Source organism: Ornithorhynchus anatinus, chromosome 3 (genome assembly GCF_004115215.2).
Source record: "Ornithorhynchus anatinus isolate Pmale09 chromosome 3, mOrnAna1.pri.v4, whole genome shotgun sequence".
Classification (NCBI taxonomy): domain Eukaryota; kingdom Metazoa; phylum Chordata; class Mammalia; order Monotremata; family Ornithorhynchidae; genus Ornithorhynchus; species Ornithorhynchus anatinus.
Window position 1 is genome coordinate 37,766,595 of NC_041730.1, and position 17,163 is coordinate 37,783,757.

General features: G+C 39.1%; 1 protein-coding gene across 4 annotated transcripts in view; it reads right to left on the minus strand.

The window, feature by feature from the left end:
• Window positions 1–15,899, minus strand: part of SLC5A12 (solute carrier family 5 member 12) — a 32,660-nt gene extending 16,761 nt beyond the window's left edge. Inside the window, exons 1-7 of one of the 4 annotated variants that reach the window (XM_001511235.5) lie at window positions 15,284–15,897; window positions 10,219–10,284; window positions 8,886–8,937; window positions 5,748–5,815; window positions 2,940–3,094; window positions 2,675–2,815; window positions 1,306–1,435 (exon numbers count right to left, since the gene is read on the minus strand). In XM_001511235.5, coding sequence (XP_001511285.1) covers window positions 1,306–1,435; window positions 2,675–2,815; window positions 2,940–3,094; window positions 5,748–5,815; window positions 8,886–8,937; window positions 10,219–10,284; window positions 15,284–15,640 — 969 coding nt within the window. In that variant the 5' untranslated portion in view covers window positions 15,641–15,897. Of the gene's footprint in view, window positions 1–1,305; window positions 1,436–2,674; window positions 2,816–2,939; window positions 3,095–5,747; window positions 5,816–8,885; window positions 8,938–10,218; window positions 10,285–15,283 lie in introns of all 4 variants that reach the window. The other 3 variants (XM_007658464.3, XM_007658460.3, XM_029061352.2) reach the window with 3 other exon arrangements.
• Between the last annotated feature and the right edge of the window lie 1,264 nt (window positions 15,900–17,163).

Here is a 17,163-nt window from a genome sequence, read left to right on the forward strand (position 1 = left end):
ATAAAACACAGGATCACTGACCTCAAAGACCTTATAGTCAAATGGGGAAAACAGGAAAATGTAAAGTGTTCACAAATATTGGAAAGAGCATGGGCCTGGGAGTCAGAGGACCTGGGTTCTATTTCTTGCTCCACTACATACCTGTTGTGTGATCCTGGGCAAATAACTTTGCTTCTCTTTGCCTCAGTTTTCTCATCTGTAAAATGGGGATTATGACTATGAGCCTTATGTGGGACAGGGACTGTGACCAAACCGATTATCTAGTATCTACCCAAATGCTTGGTACAGTGCCTGGCACATAATAAGTGCTTAACAAATGTCATACGACATATATTAGGAGGAAGATGAATACATTTTCTAGTAGTTGTAGCAGGAGTATGAGATGGTAAAGTAGCTGAATAACAAATGATTGAATTAGTTACAACCCATAGATCAATATATCATCAAATATATGTGTGCATGAATATGGGTGTGAAATTATAAATGCTAAGGGTGATTGTGGATAAGCAAGACTTAAGGTGATGGACCTAAACAAGAAAGACATTCTGGAGGAGCTAACATTTTAGGAGATCTTTGAAGACAGGTAGAGGGGTAGCCTGTTGGATTTGAAGGAAGAGAAAGTTTTAATAATAGTAATAATGATGACATTTGTGAAGCACTTACAATATGTCAAGCCCTGTACTAAGCCCTGTAGTAAATAAAAGATAATCAGGCCAGACACAATCCCTGTCTACATGGGGCTCACAGTTTAATTGGAAGGAGAACTGGCATTGAATCTCCATTACTGTATTCATATGTGCATTATGCCGACATCAGTTGTGTATTGATTTTTCCTCCTGCTCTCTGAATGCATAAAATGTCTATCTACCTGTCTCTCCACATTAGATCCTAACCTCTTCAAAGGCAGGGATATGTCTTTTACTTTTTAAATGTATGCTCTCGAACATCTAATTCAGAGCTTTTGCACAATAGTCACTCACTGACTACAACTGAATGAATAAGATCTTAGTATGAGAATCATTTTAGAAGGAAATTGTCAACAAATGCAACATCCAGGTCAAGATAATGGATAATATTAAATAATTAAATAATATTTTCTCAGATAATTTACTTTATAACATATTTTAAGGTATTGAAGCATACAGCACTGATTTTCTAAAACTGAAAAAACAACAAAGGCAATAAACTTCTGAGGTAACTCTAAGGTATGTGCTGATCCTGAGGGGAAGTCTTTCCTTAGTACAAACTTCATAGCATCCATATTTGCCACTGAATATTGGTTAGTGGCCCCATTTGAATCCATACCTGATCTGGTGCTGAAATAGTGCCTGAAGTCCATGGATCACAGTCCTTAAATTGTGAGTACATAATCAGGCCTGAAAAGACTGCACAGATCAAAATTATCCAAAGACCTACCAAATTAAGATAAAGGGCACTAGAAAAGAGAGGGAGAATGACTCATTAGTATGATAGGGGGTGAATGTCATTAACCTGTATTCTAATCCCAGCTCTGCAACTTGTTTGCTGTGCGACTTTTGACAAGTTACCTAATATTTCTATGCTTCAGGTCTGTCAACTATAAAATGGGGATTAATACTATGAGCCCTTTGTGGAACAGGGATTGTGTCCAACCTGATTCTCTTGTATCTACCCCAGCATTTAGTGCAATGCCTGGTACACAACAATTCTAAAACAACAACAACAACAAAACCTATTCAGGTCACATTATTTTATATATATATATACTGTAAAGAAATTGTAGAGTCTTATGGGATCCTAGATTTGTACACAGTTGAAGTTTCTTGCTATAGGAGTAACACATTAACAGATTGATTTTAAAGCATCTCTCCTGCATGTCCACTATATTTCTGGAATGGCCACCCTTTCCCTCAACATTTAAACTCCCACTTTATGGGAATAATAGGGGAAATTGCCCTATATCCATATATACAGCTGTGGGTTGAAGACACTGTTTTTACCTCCATTGCTATATAGGATGAATACCAGCCTTGCTCATTCTAGGCTTCTTACAAAACCTGAATCCAGGTAAAAGCCTGAGTATTTAAGTAGGAATGAAAAGACCCAAAATAGGATATTTCAGATCCAAACTTGAATTAATTCAATAGGTAACACTAGTTTAAATGTATGCTCATTTCTTCAGTGAATTTGAGTACCACATTCCTAGGAACAAAGCAAAACAGCAAATGAGCCCTCTTAATTTTAGATTACTAGGTGATAGGGCCTGTTTTCATTGTTATAGAATATCCATATATGGTATGAATATACTACTCTTTATAAAATTTTTATGGCTGTGTCTAATCCTATTTTTATCTTCTACATCACTTAGTACAGTACCTGGCACATTGTAAGCGCTTAAATAAATACCACAATTATCATCATTATGTCTATTATTTCTGTTAAAGAGTTAACTGCCCTGCAGACAGGAAACAAGACTTACGCTCTGTTACACTTTCCAAGGGTTGTACAAAGTAGTGCATTCAGTAAGAGTTCAAAAAATATTATTAGAACAGAAAAAAGATTTTCTACCAGATTTTCTACCAGATTTTCATATATTTGTGAGCTGAACCATTAAAAAGAGACTTAATTCTGTAAACAATAGTATACTGCCATTACATTTGGATCATTTTGGGTGTATGTATGTTGGACAACTTACAGTTTAGCTTGTCTTTCTGTCTTACAAGATATACACCTCTGAATTGTAGATTGATTAACACCATAGATCCCTAACCAAGTAAAGGTTCCTCCAACTGAAATTGTCCAAAAGGTATGACGTCTCAAGGGATCTACATCAAAGCTGGTCAGAGAGAGAAGACAGTATAAGTTTTTTCTCTCTTGCTTCCAGATTACAATTTTAAGTTGAAATGAGAAATCTTTCACCCCTTTAGACATGAACAGATTGAAATAACCATTCAACTTACTCAAGAATTTCTAACCGTGATCCATTGCGTGATCTGTCCAATACATTCTCAAGCCCACCGTTATAAGCAGTTCCTTGTATGAGAACTGTTAAGAAGCCCACTATCATGACAATCATTTGAAATGCATCTGTCCAGACCACAGCTTTCAATCCTCCCTACAACAAAGAAAAATAACACAATTTAATTTCACCTCAAAATTGAGGACCATGAAGATGGATTTTCTGATTATAATCAATAAAAACTACAAATTTATTAATTGATAATCAAGGCTTCATGAGCTCTGAGGACTTTTCTTCATCAGTCCTCACCAAGCACTTTACAGAACAGTGCTTGGCACATAGTAAGCACTTTACAAATACCATCATTACTATTATCACAGTGCTCTGCACAAAGTAAGCACTCAAAAAATACCACTGATGTACATTCTTGTGAAGTTATTTAAATATATGCTTCTAAAAGAGATTATCATATGAAAACACACAAATTCAGGGACTGATTACTTAGTGGATTGAAAATTGTTTCTATACTAAATTGGAGAAATTTCTCAGTAGAACAGTTTGAGATTTTGTTTAGGTTAAATACAAACTGAAAAATAAGAAAATTATTTTATAATTCATTTGCCCCTTACTGTCATTGCAACCTCTTTTCTTTCCCCAAAATGCTTACTTTCTAAAGAGCATTAAATAGAATCAGCCTCCTTTAATCTTGAAAAGTCAGCCAAACACAGAACAACATCATCTGGAAGGATCACCTTTGGTGATCACATAGCAATGCTTCTTAGCCCCTCCTTCCTTTCCTCACCCCTTTATTGTTTCTGATGTCGCAGCTGTTCCATGCTAAAAATAACAGCCTCCTCCCCCTCCCCACCAGGCCTCCCTATGAAATCAACACTGTCCTCACGTGAATTGGAAATTTTTGATTTGTTTAAGTTTTTCCTGTTGATTGTAAACTGAAAGGTAAAGAGAAGGCTGCTGGGGACTCAATAGCCTGCTGTCTCTTTTCAGGAACAGAAATATTATCTGGACACAATTTCCATTTCTATGCAGCAGAAATAAATGAGACAAAATGAGATCAAATTGATTCAGGTGGCATTTAGGTTAGAATTTCTTACATAAAGATTGGCAAAATATTGAATTGTTACTGCAGGGATGGCTTTTGGAGTTACACTATCTAGGGAGCTCTAAAGCTAAATATAAACTTGTTTGCTTGAATTTTTCACTAAAGCCTACCTGGAAAGAGACAGAATTCCTTCAATAAACCACTCCTGCTTGATTTTTCTCCAAGTTTATGGAGTAATTTAAGCTCAAGATCAACAGTGATTAAGTGTTGGAAAGTATAAAGATACATTTAACTTACAATGAAGGACTTGAGAAACAATAGAAAATGCATAAAGGAAATTTTCAGCCTTTCCTATTCCTTTATCTAATTTGTAACTATTTAGGCAACCCAAGACACAAATAATCTAGCTTTGTCCTTCCCACGAAACTCATTTACAGGGGCAAGTGCTTCTCCAGAAACTTAGCATTTTAACATTGATTGGAAAAGTAAGAAGGGAAACTGGAGATGGAAAATAAAACTGAAAAGCTATACTGCACAAATGCAAAGGTTCTTGCAAACCCAGCTGAAGAACTTATTATCTGGCACAAAAACTAGCTGGTTAATAATCAGTCTTTAATCTCACCTGCCCTGATTAAACTGTTCTGACTTTCTTTTCGAGAAAACTTTCAAGTAGAGTAAGAGGGTCCTACTCCAGAGGGTTGAGAATTACTTTAAATTTTGATTTTTTTAAGGCAATGTATTAAATCCTTGGGAAAATTATAAGAATGGCTTCACTAGGTACGTGTATGTGGCCCAAGCGGAAGAGAATGAAAAAAATCAATTTTTTAAATGTATATTGCATAAAATTATTGTACATTTATATGCATTAATGTGTTTGTGGATATATATATATATATTAGGGCATTAATACAAGTAAATAGGAAACATGATTAATCCAACTACCTGTGAAGTAGATCTTTACCACTTACTTATACTGCCTCATCATATATACCGGTCTGCTAGTGGGAGATCTGAATTTTTGGTTTATGTAGCTCTCCTATAATACAGGGGTTAAAGTCTTACTAAACCTTGGTTACAAAAACATGCGTTAGAGAACACACCACTTAACCCATGCCATGCTTGTGCTGATGACCATTTATTTTAACATCACATCATCTTCTCATAGATTAATGTTTTCTAACTCCCTAAAGCTCCTCCCTAACAGTGCCCTGTACATAATAGGGGTTAAAAAAAAATGCTACTGTGATGTTCATAACCTTGTCCTGGAGTTGCACCTGAACAAGGTTATATTTTTTAAAAAGGTGGATTTTTCCCAGACACCTATTGCTCTCTGCACTCTCTGGCACATGGCCAGTTTTGAAATACAATTTGCCAGGTGAGAGTTAATTCTTTATTAGACATAATGGTCATTGCTGGTAATGAGATTATTTTTCCAGAAGCTCCACTGGACTAACACTCATTCATAGCAAAGAATGACAACAGCACTCATAAATCATTATGACACTTTGGACATAAACTGTGATTCTAGGGTTATTGCAAGTTTTTGTGCTGACAGTGAAAATTTCTGTTTAGAGTAAAGTGAAAAAAAAGAGCCCTGAAATTTGACAATATAGGAAGGCATGTGAACCTACTTTCATTTAATTCTTTGTACTTTAGTCATTTCAGCTGTGATTAGAAAGATCATTTTCTCACTGGAATTTTCTCCTTATCTCCTTATGCTTAAGTGCTGCTTCTAGCCAACATACATACCAGAGTGCAATAGAAGGTGCAAACGATGCCGGTAGCAAACACAGATCCCCAGAGGTCAAAGCCAGTCACTGAAAGGAGTAAGCAAAATTACAAGGCAAAGATGCTTCTCTCTGGAAGTCACCATCCATGTGCAACAGGAGAAGTCAAATTAAGACAGGGTTTCATGCCTTTACCTTCTTGGGAGGTATAACCAGTACATCTGCCCCTTATCAACCCTGGTGTGTTATTTTATAGCCTAACTCAGAAGTTAGATCTAGCACAATTTCAAAATCCTACACATTAAGCAGAGACAGACAAAAGACTGGAGGAAATTTTTAACCAGCAGAGCAGAATCAATGGTGGTTTTTGAACACTTGTTATGAGCAGAGCTCTGAAATGAACACTTGGGACTGTACCATATAACAAAATTGGTAAACATATTCCCTGCCCATGATGAACTTACAGCCTAGATGTTTGGGTAAGCTCAGTCTATTAGCAATAAAAGCTTTGCTCCTTAGAGACTGTTTTCTTCTAAAGCACACAATTAAATTGGGTAACAGGTCAAATGAATAACTGTCAACTCAGTGTTTATTGTTTTAAATCATTTTTCCTTTACTGTTTACCCCTACCACTGCTTCCTTAAGAGTGATTAAGATTGTTTTATACCTTAAAATGAAGTTAACTGTAGTTAGTCTTCTCCATCTTAGGTACTTAGGACACCTCATTGTAGAAATATTTCTTATTCTCCCTCCCGAAGAAAGGCACTGATTATGTTACAGCAGGATTTTCCTCCAAGAAGGCTCATGGATAGAGGATGCTGCCCCAAGATATCTCCTGCTCGCTCTTTTACTCCCTTTTCTTTTGGAATGGAACTTGGGCAGGCAGGACAATAACACAGTCTTTGAAGACAAGTCCACAGAATGGGACACAGGATGTTGGAAAGGTTGCAGACAAAGAGATGATGCCTCCACTCCACTTTCTAGAGGATAAGCCAGTGGAGGGCTGATAGGACATTTAAGCCATTTAAGGACCCATTTAAGCCACTAAATTTCTGGGCACAGAGCACTCTGGGACTTAGAAGGTCAGGAAAGGGTCCTGTGGTAATAAGGTATGAGGGAGGTTAAATAGTCTGGTTGTCCCTCTTTGGAGTCTCCATCTGGCAATCAGGTAGTGCTGCTTCTGGGTTTTCCTGATCCACCCCTGTCCCCTGCCTCTATTTATATTTTCTCACACTTGCCCCTCCTCATTTATTTTACAGTTATTTTTCTATTTCCCCATACTCCCTTGCATTCACCCCACCCCTCTGCATCCCCAGCTCCATATCCTACATCCCTGTGGGTGCCCATGGCCTTCCCACTCTGTCCTCCTCTCACTTCCCCCAGTGTTGTTTTTTAATCTTGTTTCAAGGCCACAGCTGAACCTGTTCCAGGCTGCAGACCCCATGTTTGAAATGGTTTCAGGGACCGTTCCAGTCTAGGTGGGTTGGAGGAAAGGAAGAACAGAGAGGTAACCCCTCTTAGGACTTCTTTCCAACCCAGATCAGCATGGGCCCATTCTGAACAATTCTGCTTGTGTGGTAGCCAGGCTGGCTGGGAAACAGGAGAAAAATAAAGAAAGAAGTGTGATGCTATACCAGAGGAGAGTGAAAGTGCTGGGATTTCAGATAGGAGGCTGGGGAGGCAGATCCACAAATACAGGCCATGTGATGAGCCACTGAAGTCACAGGGAAATGGTAAAACAAGTTTAAAACCAACAGGGCTATAGGGGAGAAAAGGGAAAACTTTAAAATGGGGCAGGGTGGAAGAGCAGAGGAGCAGCAAAAGGGTTACCAGGGAAGGATAACACAACTACTTTGCTTCTGCTGAAGTAAAAGTCAGGTCTGCTGCCGCCTCACTCTGAGAAGTCCCAGGGCTTTTCCTCCTGTAGACTTAAGCTGATATTTACCTTCCTCCCCAAGCCAATCTTTCCCACTATATGGTCTTGAGCAGGAAGTAGAAACTGGCCTGAAAATCCCAGTCAGGAAGTTTGTCCAAAATCAAGGAACTAAGAGAGCAAGGGCTCCCTTCAATTTGTGGTCCAAAACACAATAATTGACCCTCTCATATGCAAATATAATACAAGCCTCACTTCCTCAGTATGATCATCACCACCTGCAGAATCCAGAGAAAAGTAACAGAAACATTGCTCCAAGTGTGGCAGGGCAAAGGGAGCTGAAACAGGACTGGAGTGATCTTTCTTGTCTTTTACTGCCTCCTGCTCTAATTCATAAGCTCATAGAAATGCTCTCTTCCATAAAGGGGCCATATTTTGTGAAAAGTAAAATGGGGCTGGTGGGTTCATTACAGTTACAAATGGGCAATTTCAGGCTGAGCAGTCATAGATTCTGGGGTTCTTCCCCACCCTCTAAAAAGCCATTAAGATGCTGCCTTTATCTGAGTGGAAAGAGATGATCCCTCAGCCACAGCAAAGGCAGCAGCAGCTCGATCACAGGGAGATGAATCTATACAGCCTCCTCTTCTTCCTTTACTTCAGCAAAAACAGATGCCATTATCCTGGATCATCACCTGCTGGATCCAGATGGGCAGTTCACATGGAGAGGCTGCCAGGGCTGCACCCATTTCCATCCAACTTGTAGTGGTGGCAAACCAAATTGGTTCACTGTGAACAAGCTTTCCACCACTGTCTCTGCCCATTTTGTTCAGTGGCCCCAAGGGTGATACAGTGGTCTAGGATAACCCAGAAAAAAACAAAAGGAAAAGGTAGAGACAGAAAGGCAGAGACTTAGAAACAGAAAGAAAAAAATAGCAGCTGCTTCACTATCACATCCATTAACCCGCCTTCCATGGGTACAATTCTACAGCCTCCAGGTTATTCTACATAGCTATAGAAATTAACAGAGGTAGACACTCTAGGGAGTTATCTGCATTAATAGCAATAGAGGATGGGACTACTTTCATTGCTGTTTCTATCCTTACTTAGTCCTGCAAAAACATACACTCCTGGGCATATAATTGGGCTATCTTGCCCCTGGACTAAACTACTCTTTCCTCTCCCAAAACAGTTGTCCTATATTCAACCCTTACTCACTCATGACTTCTACTTATTAGAGTGGAATGAAGTGCAGTTGGAGTCCTGCACAAGAATTATTCATCAACTCACCTTGGTTAAGAGCCAAAGCTGGAGCATAAACCACCACACCTGTGTAGAGAACCTAAAGAAGCAAAGTACAGTGGGGAATCAATCAACCAATCAATCAGTTGTTTTTATTGGTGCTTGCTGTGTTTAGAGCACTTTACCAAGCAGTTGGGAGTTATGATTGCACTGGTTTCTTTTCATGGCTCTGCTATTTGAAGAGGCATTTTGTATACTTGAGCTTAGGTTGTTGTGTTGATCCATGTTTATCAGAGTTGATAGACATGTTCCCTGCCCTTAAGGAGTTTACAGTCTAAAAGGGGAGACAAACATTAATAAGAATAAATTATAGATATATATTCAAGTGCCAGGGACTAAGCGTGGAGTGACTAAAGGATGACATCCAAGTGCAAGAGCAGTACAGGAGGGAGACTGAGTAGAGGGAATGAGGGCTTAGTTGAAGGCCTCTTGGATGAGATATGTTTTTAATAAGGCTTTGAAAGTGGAGTGAGTGATGATGTGTCATACATGAAAGAGGAGAGAGGTCCAAGCCAGAGGCAGGGCCTACATGAGGAGTGAACAGCAAGATAGGATTGAGATACGAGTGAGGAGTTTGGCATTAGAGGAGCAAAGTGTGCAGTCTGCATTGTACTAAGAAATCAGTGAGGTAATGTAGGAGGGGTCAAGGTGATTTAGGGCTTTAAAGCCATTGGTAAGAAATTTCTGTTTTATGTGAAGGAATTTGGCAGTAAGTGAAATAATCTCTGACCTTGTGCTATTTGGAATTATTCAAAACAAATGTACTGAATCCATTCCTAAGGAGGAGGTTGGAATTTTAAATATATAAATTATACTGGAAAGCAAAAGGGTTTGGCATTCAAATTCCAAGTATCATTTCCAAGGGACATGACTTCCAGCAGTGGAGACTCTCAATTTCTGTGATTTCTCTTCATGGCTCTGCTATTTGGGAAGATATTTTATATACCTGAGCTTAAATCATTGCAATGATAACTCTATTATATTATGGTTAACAATGAAAAATGAACTCTCAGAAAATGTTTTTATCTGAGTTGAATCAATAAATGATTGTAAGTTATGGTCTTATAGTCTAAAATTTTCTTGGGGAAAATATAACCACAATTCCAAGGTCTAATTTCTGAAAAGTCAACGACGCATTGAGTATTCTTGGCAAAGTCAACTTTGATGAGTTCCTATGTGTCAAACTGTAACTGTCAATTTGTTCTCCAGTTGAAAAAGGTGCTCCCTCCAAACCAAGGAGATGCATCATCCAAATTCCATATTTCTCAACAAACCACTAAATCACCAGAATCACTGCTCCAGTCTTCAAAATTGTGCTTACCGTTTGCACTATGTAGATGAACGTAGCCGCAAAACGAACGAGCTTGTTAAATCTTAATTGTAAATACTAGAGAAAACATATAGGATAAATGAAAAATGTTGAAGAAGTCACATAGAGAAATCAGGAGAAAAACAATCAGTCAAACTTTAGCTTCCTTAATGGCTGGTTAAACAAATCGAAAGTAAGTTCTGAAATTTGAAAAAGGATAGTTCAGGCACACAAACAAAATTTGTTAAAGGAATCCTAAGATGCAATGAAGTATTTTTGATTATCCAACCTTTTGTTTGTCTGTGATATCCCTATGCCTAATTACTTTGGGTCTCCAAAGTAATTAAGCTCAGAGGTTTTTCCAAGAGTAAGGTCCACTCATTATATAGGACAGTCAAGGTAGATATTCATCCTTTGACAATTCTGTAATCTTTTCAGAAATCCTATTAGTTACTGATAAGCCATACCTTTATTGATAGAATTTTTTTCTGAAATTGTTAGTCTAATCTCATATATGTCACTTAAGGAAGCAGCATGCCTTAATGGAAAGAGCAAAGGTTTGAGAGTCAGGAAACCAAGTTCAATCCAGTTTTTGCAACTAGTTTGCTATGTGATTTTAGTCAAGTGTTTTAACCTTTCTTTGTCTCAAGAAGAGGATTGTGGCCTAGTGAAAATAGCATGAGCCTAGGAGTCAGGAGGACCTCGGTTTTGATCCCATGCCTGTCACTTTTCTGATGTGTGAGCGTAGGCAAGTCTCTTAACTTGTCCATGACTCAATTACTGCATCTGTAAAATGGGAATTAAGATTGTGAGCCCTATATGGGACAGGGATCATGTCCAGCTAACTTGCATCTACCCCAGCACTTAGTACAGTGTCTAGAACACAGCAAGCACTTAATATATATTTTTTAAAATCCCTCTTTGCAACCATATAAAGCAGGGTCTTTGGTGGTCTGATTACCTTGTATCTATCCCAGTGTTGATTCCAATCAATCAGTCAATGGTATTTATTGAGCACTTAATTATAATAATAATAATGACATTTGTTAAGCTCTTACTATGTCCAAAGCAATGTTCTAAGCTCGAGATGATCAGGTTGTCCCACACAGGGCTCACAGTCTTCATGCCCATTTTACAGTTGAGGTATCTGAGACCCAGAAAAGTCAAGTGACTTGCCCAAAGTCACAGAGCTGACAAGCGGCAGAGCCGGAATTTGAATCCATGACCTGATTCCCCAGCCCATGCTCTTTCCAGTGAGCCACGCTGCAAAGCACTGTACGAAGTGTTTGGGAGAGTATAATATAGCAGAGTTGGTAAACATGTTCCCTCCAGTCTAGAGGAACAGAATGTCCCAGTACTTTGGTATATATTTAATAAAAGACCTTTTATTTTACCTGATTCTGATTTCACTCTTTCTACCACCCACCCCCACGCTCCGCTCCTCCGCCGCCCACCTCCTCACCGTCCCTCGGTCTCGCCTATCCCGCCGTCGACCCCTGGGCCACGTCCTCCCGCGGTCCTGGAACGCCCTCCCTCCTCACCTCCACCAAACTGATTCTCTTCACCTCTTCAAAACCCTACTTAAAACTCACCTCCTCCAAGAGGCCTTCCCAGACTGAGCTCCTCTTCTCCCTCTACTCCCTCTGCCGCCCCCCCTTTACCTCTCCGCAGCTAAACCCTCTTTTTCCCCTTTTCCCTCTGCTCCTCCACCTCTCCCTTCCCTTCCCCACAGCACTGTACTCGTCCGCTCAACTGTATATATTTCCATTGCCCTATTTATTTTGTTAATGAATTGTACATCACCTTGATTCTATTTAGTTGCCATTGTTTTTACGAGATGTTCTTCCCCTTGACTCTATTTATTGCCATTGTTCTTGTCTATCCATCTCCCCCGATTAGACTGTAAGCCCGTCAAACGGCAGGGATTGTCTCTATCTGTTGCCGACTTGTTCATCCCAAGCACTTAGTACAGTGCTCTGCACATAGTAAGCGCTCAATAAATACTATTGAATGAAAGTATGAATTGGGTCAATCTTTGTAAAAATAAAACTGCCAATTACACATCACCTGACCTCTCAGTCACCAGTGGAAGTTTTATAAAAAATGTCTATCTTCCAATCCTATGCATCTTTATGAAAAAATGTCTTTTTCAAAATCCTTTTGTCCTGTCTAATGTCCAGTTACTGTAAAAATCTTTCAAAGCATCAGGAGCTCTGGTACGCTTTCCAGGGACACGAAAGAGGGGGGAAACACATGCTAGGTGTGTTTTGCATAGGATAATAGCTCCAAGGCTCAGTAACTTCTATGCTCATTGTGGGCTGAAAATGTGTCTAATATACTATTATTTTGTACCCTCCCAAGCACTTAATATAGTGCTCTGCAAACAGTAAATGCTCAATAAATTTGATTGATTGATTGTTGCTGCCCATCCCATTCCACTGCAGCGAAGTAACACGACCTAGTACAAAGAGCACAGGCCTGGGAATCAGAAGAACTAGGATTGCTTCTACCAATTCTATTACATTGTACTTTTCCAAGCATTTAGTACAGTACTCTTCACACCCTACATGCTTGAGAAAACCCACTGATTGATCAATTAATTGATTTTAATCCCAGCTCTCCGACTTGCCTGCTGTGTGGCTTTGGGCAAGTGACTTGACTGTGCCTCAGCTTCCTCATCTGTAAATGGGGATTAAATATTTGTCTTCCCTCCTTCTTAGAGTATGAGCCCCATGTAGGGCAGGGACTATATCTAACCTGATAATCTTGTATCTATCTGGGCACATAGTACAGTGTTTGGCATGCACTTAACACAGTTCAAAATTATTCATTTTCATTATCCACTGCCTTGCATATTGGCTGCTCACTTTGTCCCAGATCATTCTTGCTGTCCACCTGGGCACCTGATCTAGTATCAGGTATACAGAGATAGATACAGGACCCGGGAGCAGCAGTTGTGGAGATGTATCACAGAACAGACATTGGCCAAAGAGCTGCAGTGCCCTAAAGCTTTAGGAGAAGTGACCATTTCTGTGTGGTGACTGATAGCTGCTGCTTGGAAAGGGGAACCTGGTCAAGGGCAGTTGCCTGTCCTCTTTTTGGAAATGGAAGAACAAAGAAAACTGCTATGCTCAAACAAACCCTCGAGCTCGTTTGTTTTTTTAAACACCGGAGAAAACCTCAGCCTTGATTGCCCCTTAAATTATTTCCAATTATTGGTATGACATAATAGTTAGGGAACAGTACTGCCTAGTGGAAAGATCACAGGCCTGAGAATAACAGGATCTGGATTCTAATCCCAGCTCCACCATTTACCAGCTGTGACCTTGGGCAAGTCATTTCAGTTCTCTGGGCCTCATTTCCTTCATCTGCAAAATGGGGATTCAATTTCTGATCTCCTTTCTACTAAGACTATGAGCCCCATGTGGGATGGGATTATTCTATAACTACGCCAGTTCTTAATACAGTGCTTGACATATAGTGAGTGCTTAATAAAATACCACAATTATTATTTGTATTGCATATAATGTCTTGGATAGAGTCTTATGGTATGAAAACATTGTGTTGGACATTTTTGTAGTAATAATAATAGTAATTATACCCAGAAATTAGGATTTAGAATCAAAGGGATAAACTACCGGAACGATTGCAGATGGAGGTGGGGCATTCTGGGAGAGATGTGTCCATGGCGTAACTATGGATTGGAGATGACTCGACAGAATAAGACAAGACAAATGGAAAACCCACTGCAGGTTCCCTATTTATCATATACAATAATGCACATATGAACTTTCTCATAAATGGGCACATATATAGGTAGGTATTTTTTTATCTGCTTTTTTTTTATGAATGAATTTTTTCCCACTCCTTTTACTCCTTTTACCTCTTTCTTTAAATCTTATGATCCCAACTTTCAGATTTTGTTTTCGACATGGTGTTATGTGTTTCCATCTAATATCTCAGGAAAATAGATTGATAGGAATTTCACTAACTGAGAAAACTGCATCCTTTGAGTAAAATGAACACGTTCAAATTTAGCTGGGACAATTCCAGACTTGTGTATGCTGTCCTGAGAAATTTTAGCAAAATATGCAAATGTCCTGGAAATGGTCAACCTACTTTTGAAACAACCTCCAGCTGCTCTTCTTCCCTTGAGCTTGCACATCCAGGGAGATACCAGTGCCAAACATTCTCAGTTTAGGTTCCCCAGTATCCTGAGATTTGTAGAGATTTGTAGCACAGGCATCCCAAAATGCCCAGCAACTTTAAATTCTAAACTCCCTCGATCTGCACCCTCTCCTCATCCCATCTAGTTCTTATGGTCTCTGAGAGAGACGGGAAAGATAACAAGCTTGAAATGGGGATCCCCAACTCATGATTTTCTACTGAAGGAATATAGTCAAAGTATGATTCTCCTTCAAGGGTATGCTCCACAACAACAGGTCCAAAACTAGACCCCAAACTGGATATCCAAAAAGATTTATTGCACTGTAATAATAATAATAATAATAATAATAACAATTATGGCATTTGCTAAGCACTTACTATGTGTCAAACACTCTTCTAAGCACTGGAGTAGATACAAGCTAATAAGGCTGGACACAGTCCCTGTCCCAGAAGGGGCTCACAGTCTTAATCCTCATTTTGCAGATGAGGTATCTGAGGTACAGAGAAGTGAAGTGACTTGCCCAAGGTCACGCAGGAGACAAGTTGCAGACCAGGATTAGAACCCAGGTCCTTCTTCCTCCTAGGCCTTTGCTCTATCCACTCGGCCATGATACTTCCCCAAAACAATTAGGAAAGTGCCCAGCAAACAAGATTTACACTTTGCTCCTAAAACTGCATGATTTGACTCCTCAAAAATATAAATATTTGCCTTAGAAACATTTGAAGAAATTGTTTCTCCTAAGAAATGCAAAATGAGATCTCACATTTATTTGTTAATTCTATATTTAAAATATTCAAATCTCAGTGGCTCCAAAAATATCTGTGCAGCAAGTATTTTTGGAGGAAGAATTTTGACAGTATTCAAAAACACTGGTCTAGGAAGGCCCGGTTAGTGATTCATTTTTCTCACCTCATATGTGCTTGTAATCCCAGATTGGTAGAACACAGGGAGAAAGAGCTCAGATGTGAAAATGATGACAAAGGCATATGCTATAAAAAACAAGAGGAAAGAGGACCCAAAACGATACACTTCTGAGGGGGCCCCCAGGACAGTTACGGCAGACATGAAGCTAGCTGTCAGAGACAACGCAACTGGGCCACTTGTCATTTGCTTACCACCAACTAAAAACTCTCTTGAAGTTGCTTTCTTCCGTTCCTTAATAGCGAAAAAAACTCCAATCCCAGAGGAAATGATGAAAAGGGCAGCAAAAACAACATAATCCCAAGGGGCAAAATTCTTAACTTCAGCAGGCTTGAAATCGGGCATTGTGCCTATTAGATATGTTTGTTTAAAATCCTAACAAACAAGGCTCTACAACTCGCAGAACCCAGCTAATTCTCTGTCAAAGAAAAGAGAATTTACAGTGATGTCCGCAGTCACTGAAAAAAAGATATTCAACCAAAAACCCAAATTCAGTTACAAATGTTTGACTAGAAGCTTCTATAAAATGCAAGTAAATTCTAGTTTAAAAGATTTCCAAGTCCATCAGGAAGAGAGTTATCTGAGACGATTATCCAAGGGTTTGGGAGTCCATACTGAAATGGGAAGAATTCAGCTTTAAGAAATGAATAACCAATGAGAGCAGAAAATTCTTGGTAGATAACACACTCATTTATCTCTCACGTTTTTGTTTGAAGTTAAACATTACTTAGAAACATTGAAAGGATACAAATTTCATCAATTCAGCATTTTAAAATAAGAAAGCTACAGTTGGGAGTAGAGAAAAACCTTCGAGTCTTTCCTGAGAGAGCCTGCAAGGACATGGACAAGGAAATAATTTAAGTGTTTGCTGGCCTGAATGCACAAGACTACTAACACTTTTTTACAAGAGTGGGAATATGTCAAGTCTCTTTTTCTCAGGGGACAGATGTATACTTATTCAGTCAAAGAAACGCCTTCCTTCTCCTTTGCCTCATTCTGTGGTCACTTTACTACTTATCAACACCACCTTTCTAAGAGGGCAGGGAAGAGAGATGAGATGAAATTCAAATATAGGACTTTTTCCAGGCTTGTATTAATCCCCACAGAGCCTGGAATATTGGGAGCTTTATTTAGGCTTCTGTATTCTGGACAGCCTGATAGAGTGTGCACCAGACGACCAGAAACTTGGAAACAAGTGAAAAAAAGCCTATATATATATATATATATATATATATATATATATATATATATATAATGGTATTTATTGAGTGCTTACTTTATGCAGAGATTGTGCCTATCCTTTTCATTTCTAATTGTTCATGAAATTTGTATCTAGGAATGACACAGAATAAATTTGATGCACACAGATGCTCATATTTTCTCATATAGAGATAATCAAATACAGGAGAAATGTTGAGAGCTGGAAAGGGAGAGAAAGCTTTAGTAAACATAATGTTCTAAGAGGGACAGACATAAATTTTAAGCCCCTGACCTACCTCCCAATACACATGCCCATTAAACTTTTGCTTAGATGCCTATAGAAGACACACAGAAAACCAGACTCTGAGATGCTTGTGATCTCACTGAGTTTTACTAGGTCACATAGCATAACCTGATCCTGTGATATGTATGCCATTTTTGCAGATGCCCCCACAATTTCGCCCAAATCTCCTAAACTTAGAGTATTTCTCTAGTATGCCATGAAGCATCCCCTCCCTCCATTGATCCAGAGATGTTCTATTCCCCTATCAGGTCACTCTGAATATGAACACCACTTTCAGGCTGTGGAAGTCAGAACTTGGAGCCCCAGCAGAGGGAGGCTTGGTACAAAAAATTAACTTTCTGGATACAGATGTCCAGGACTGAAT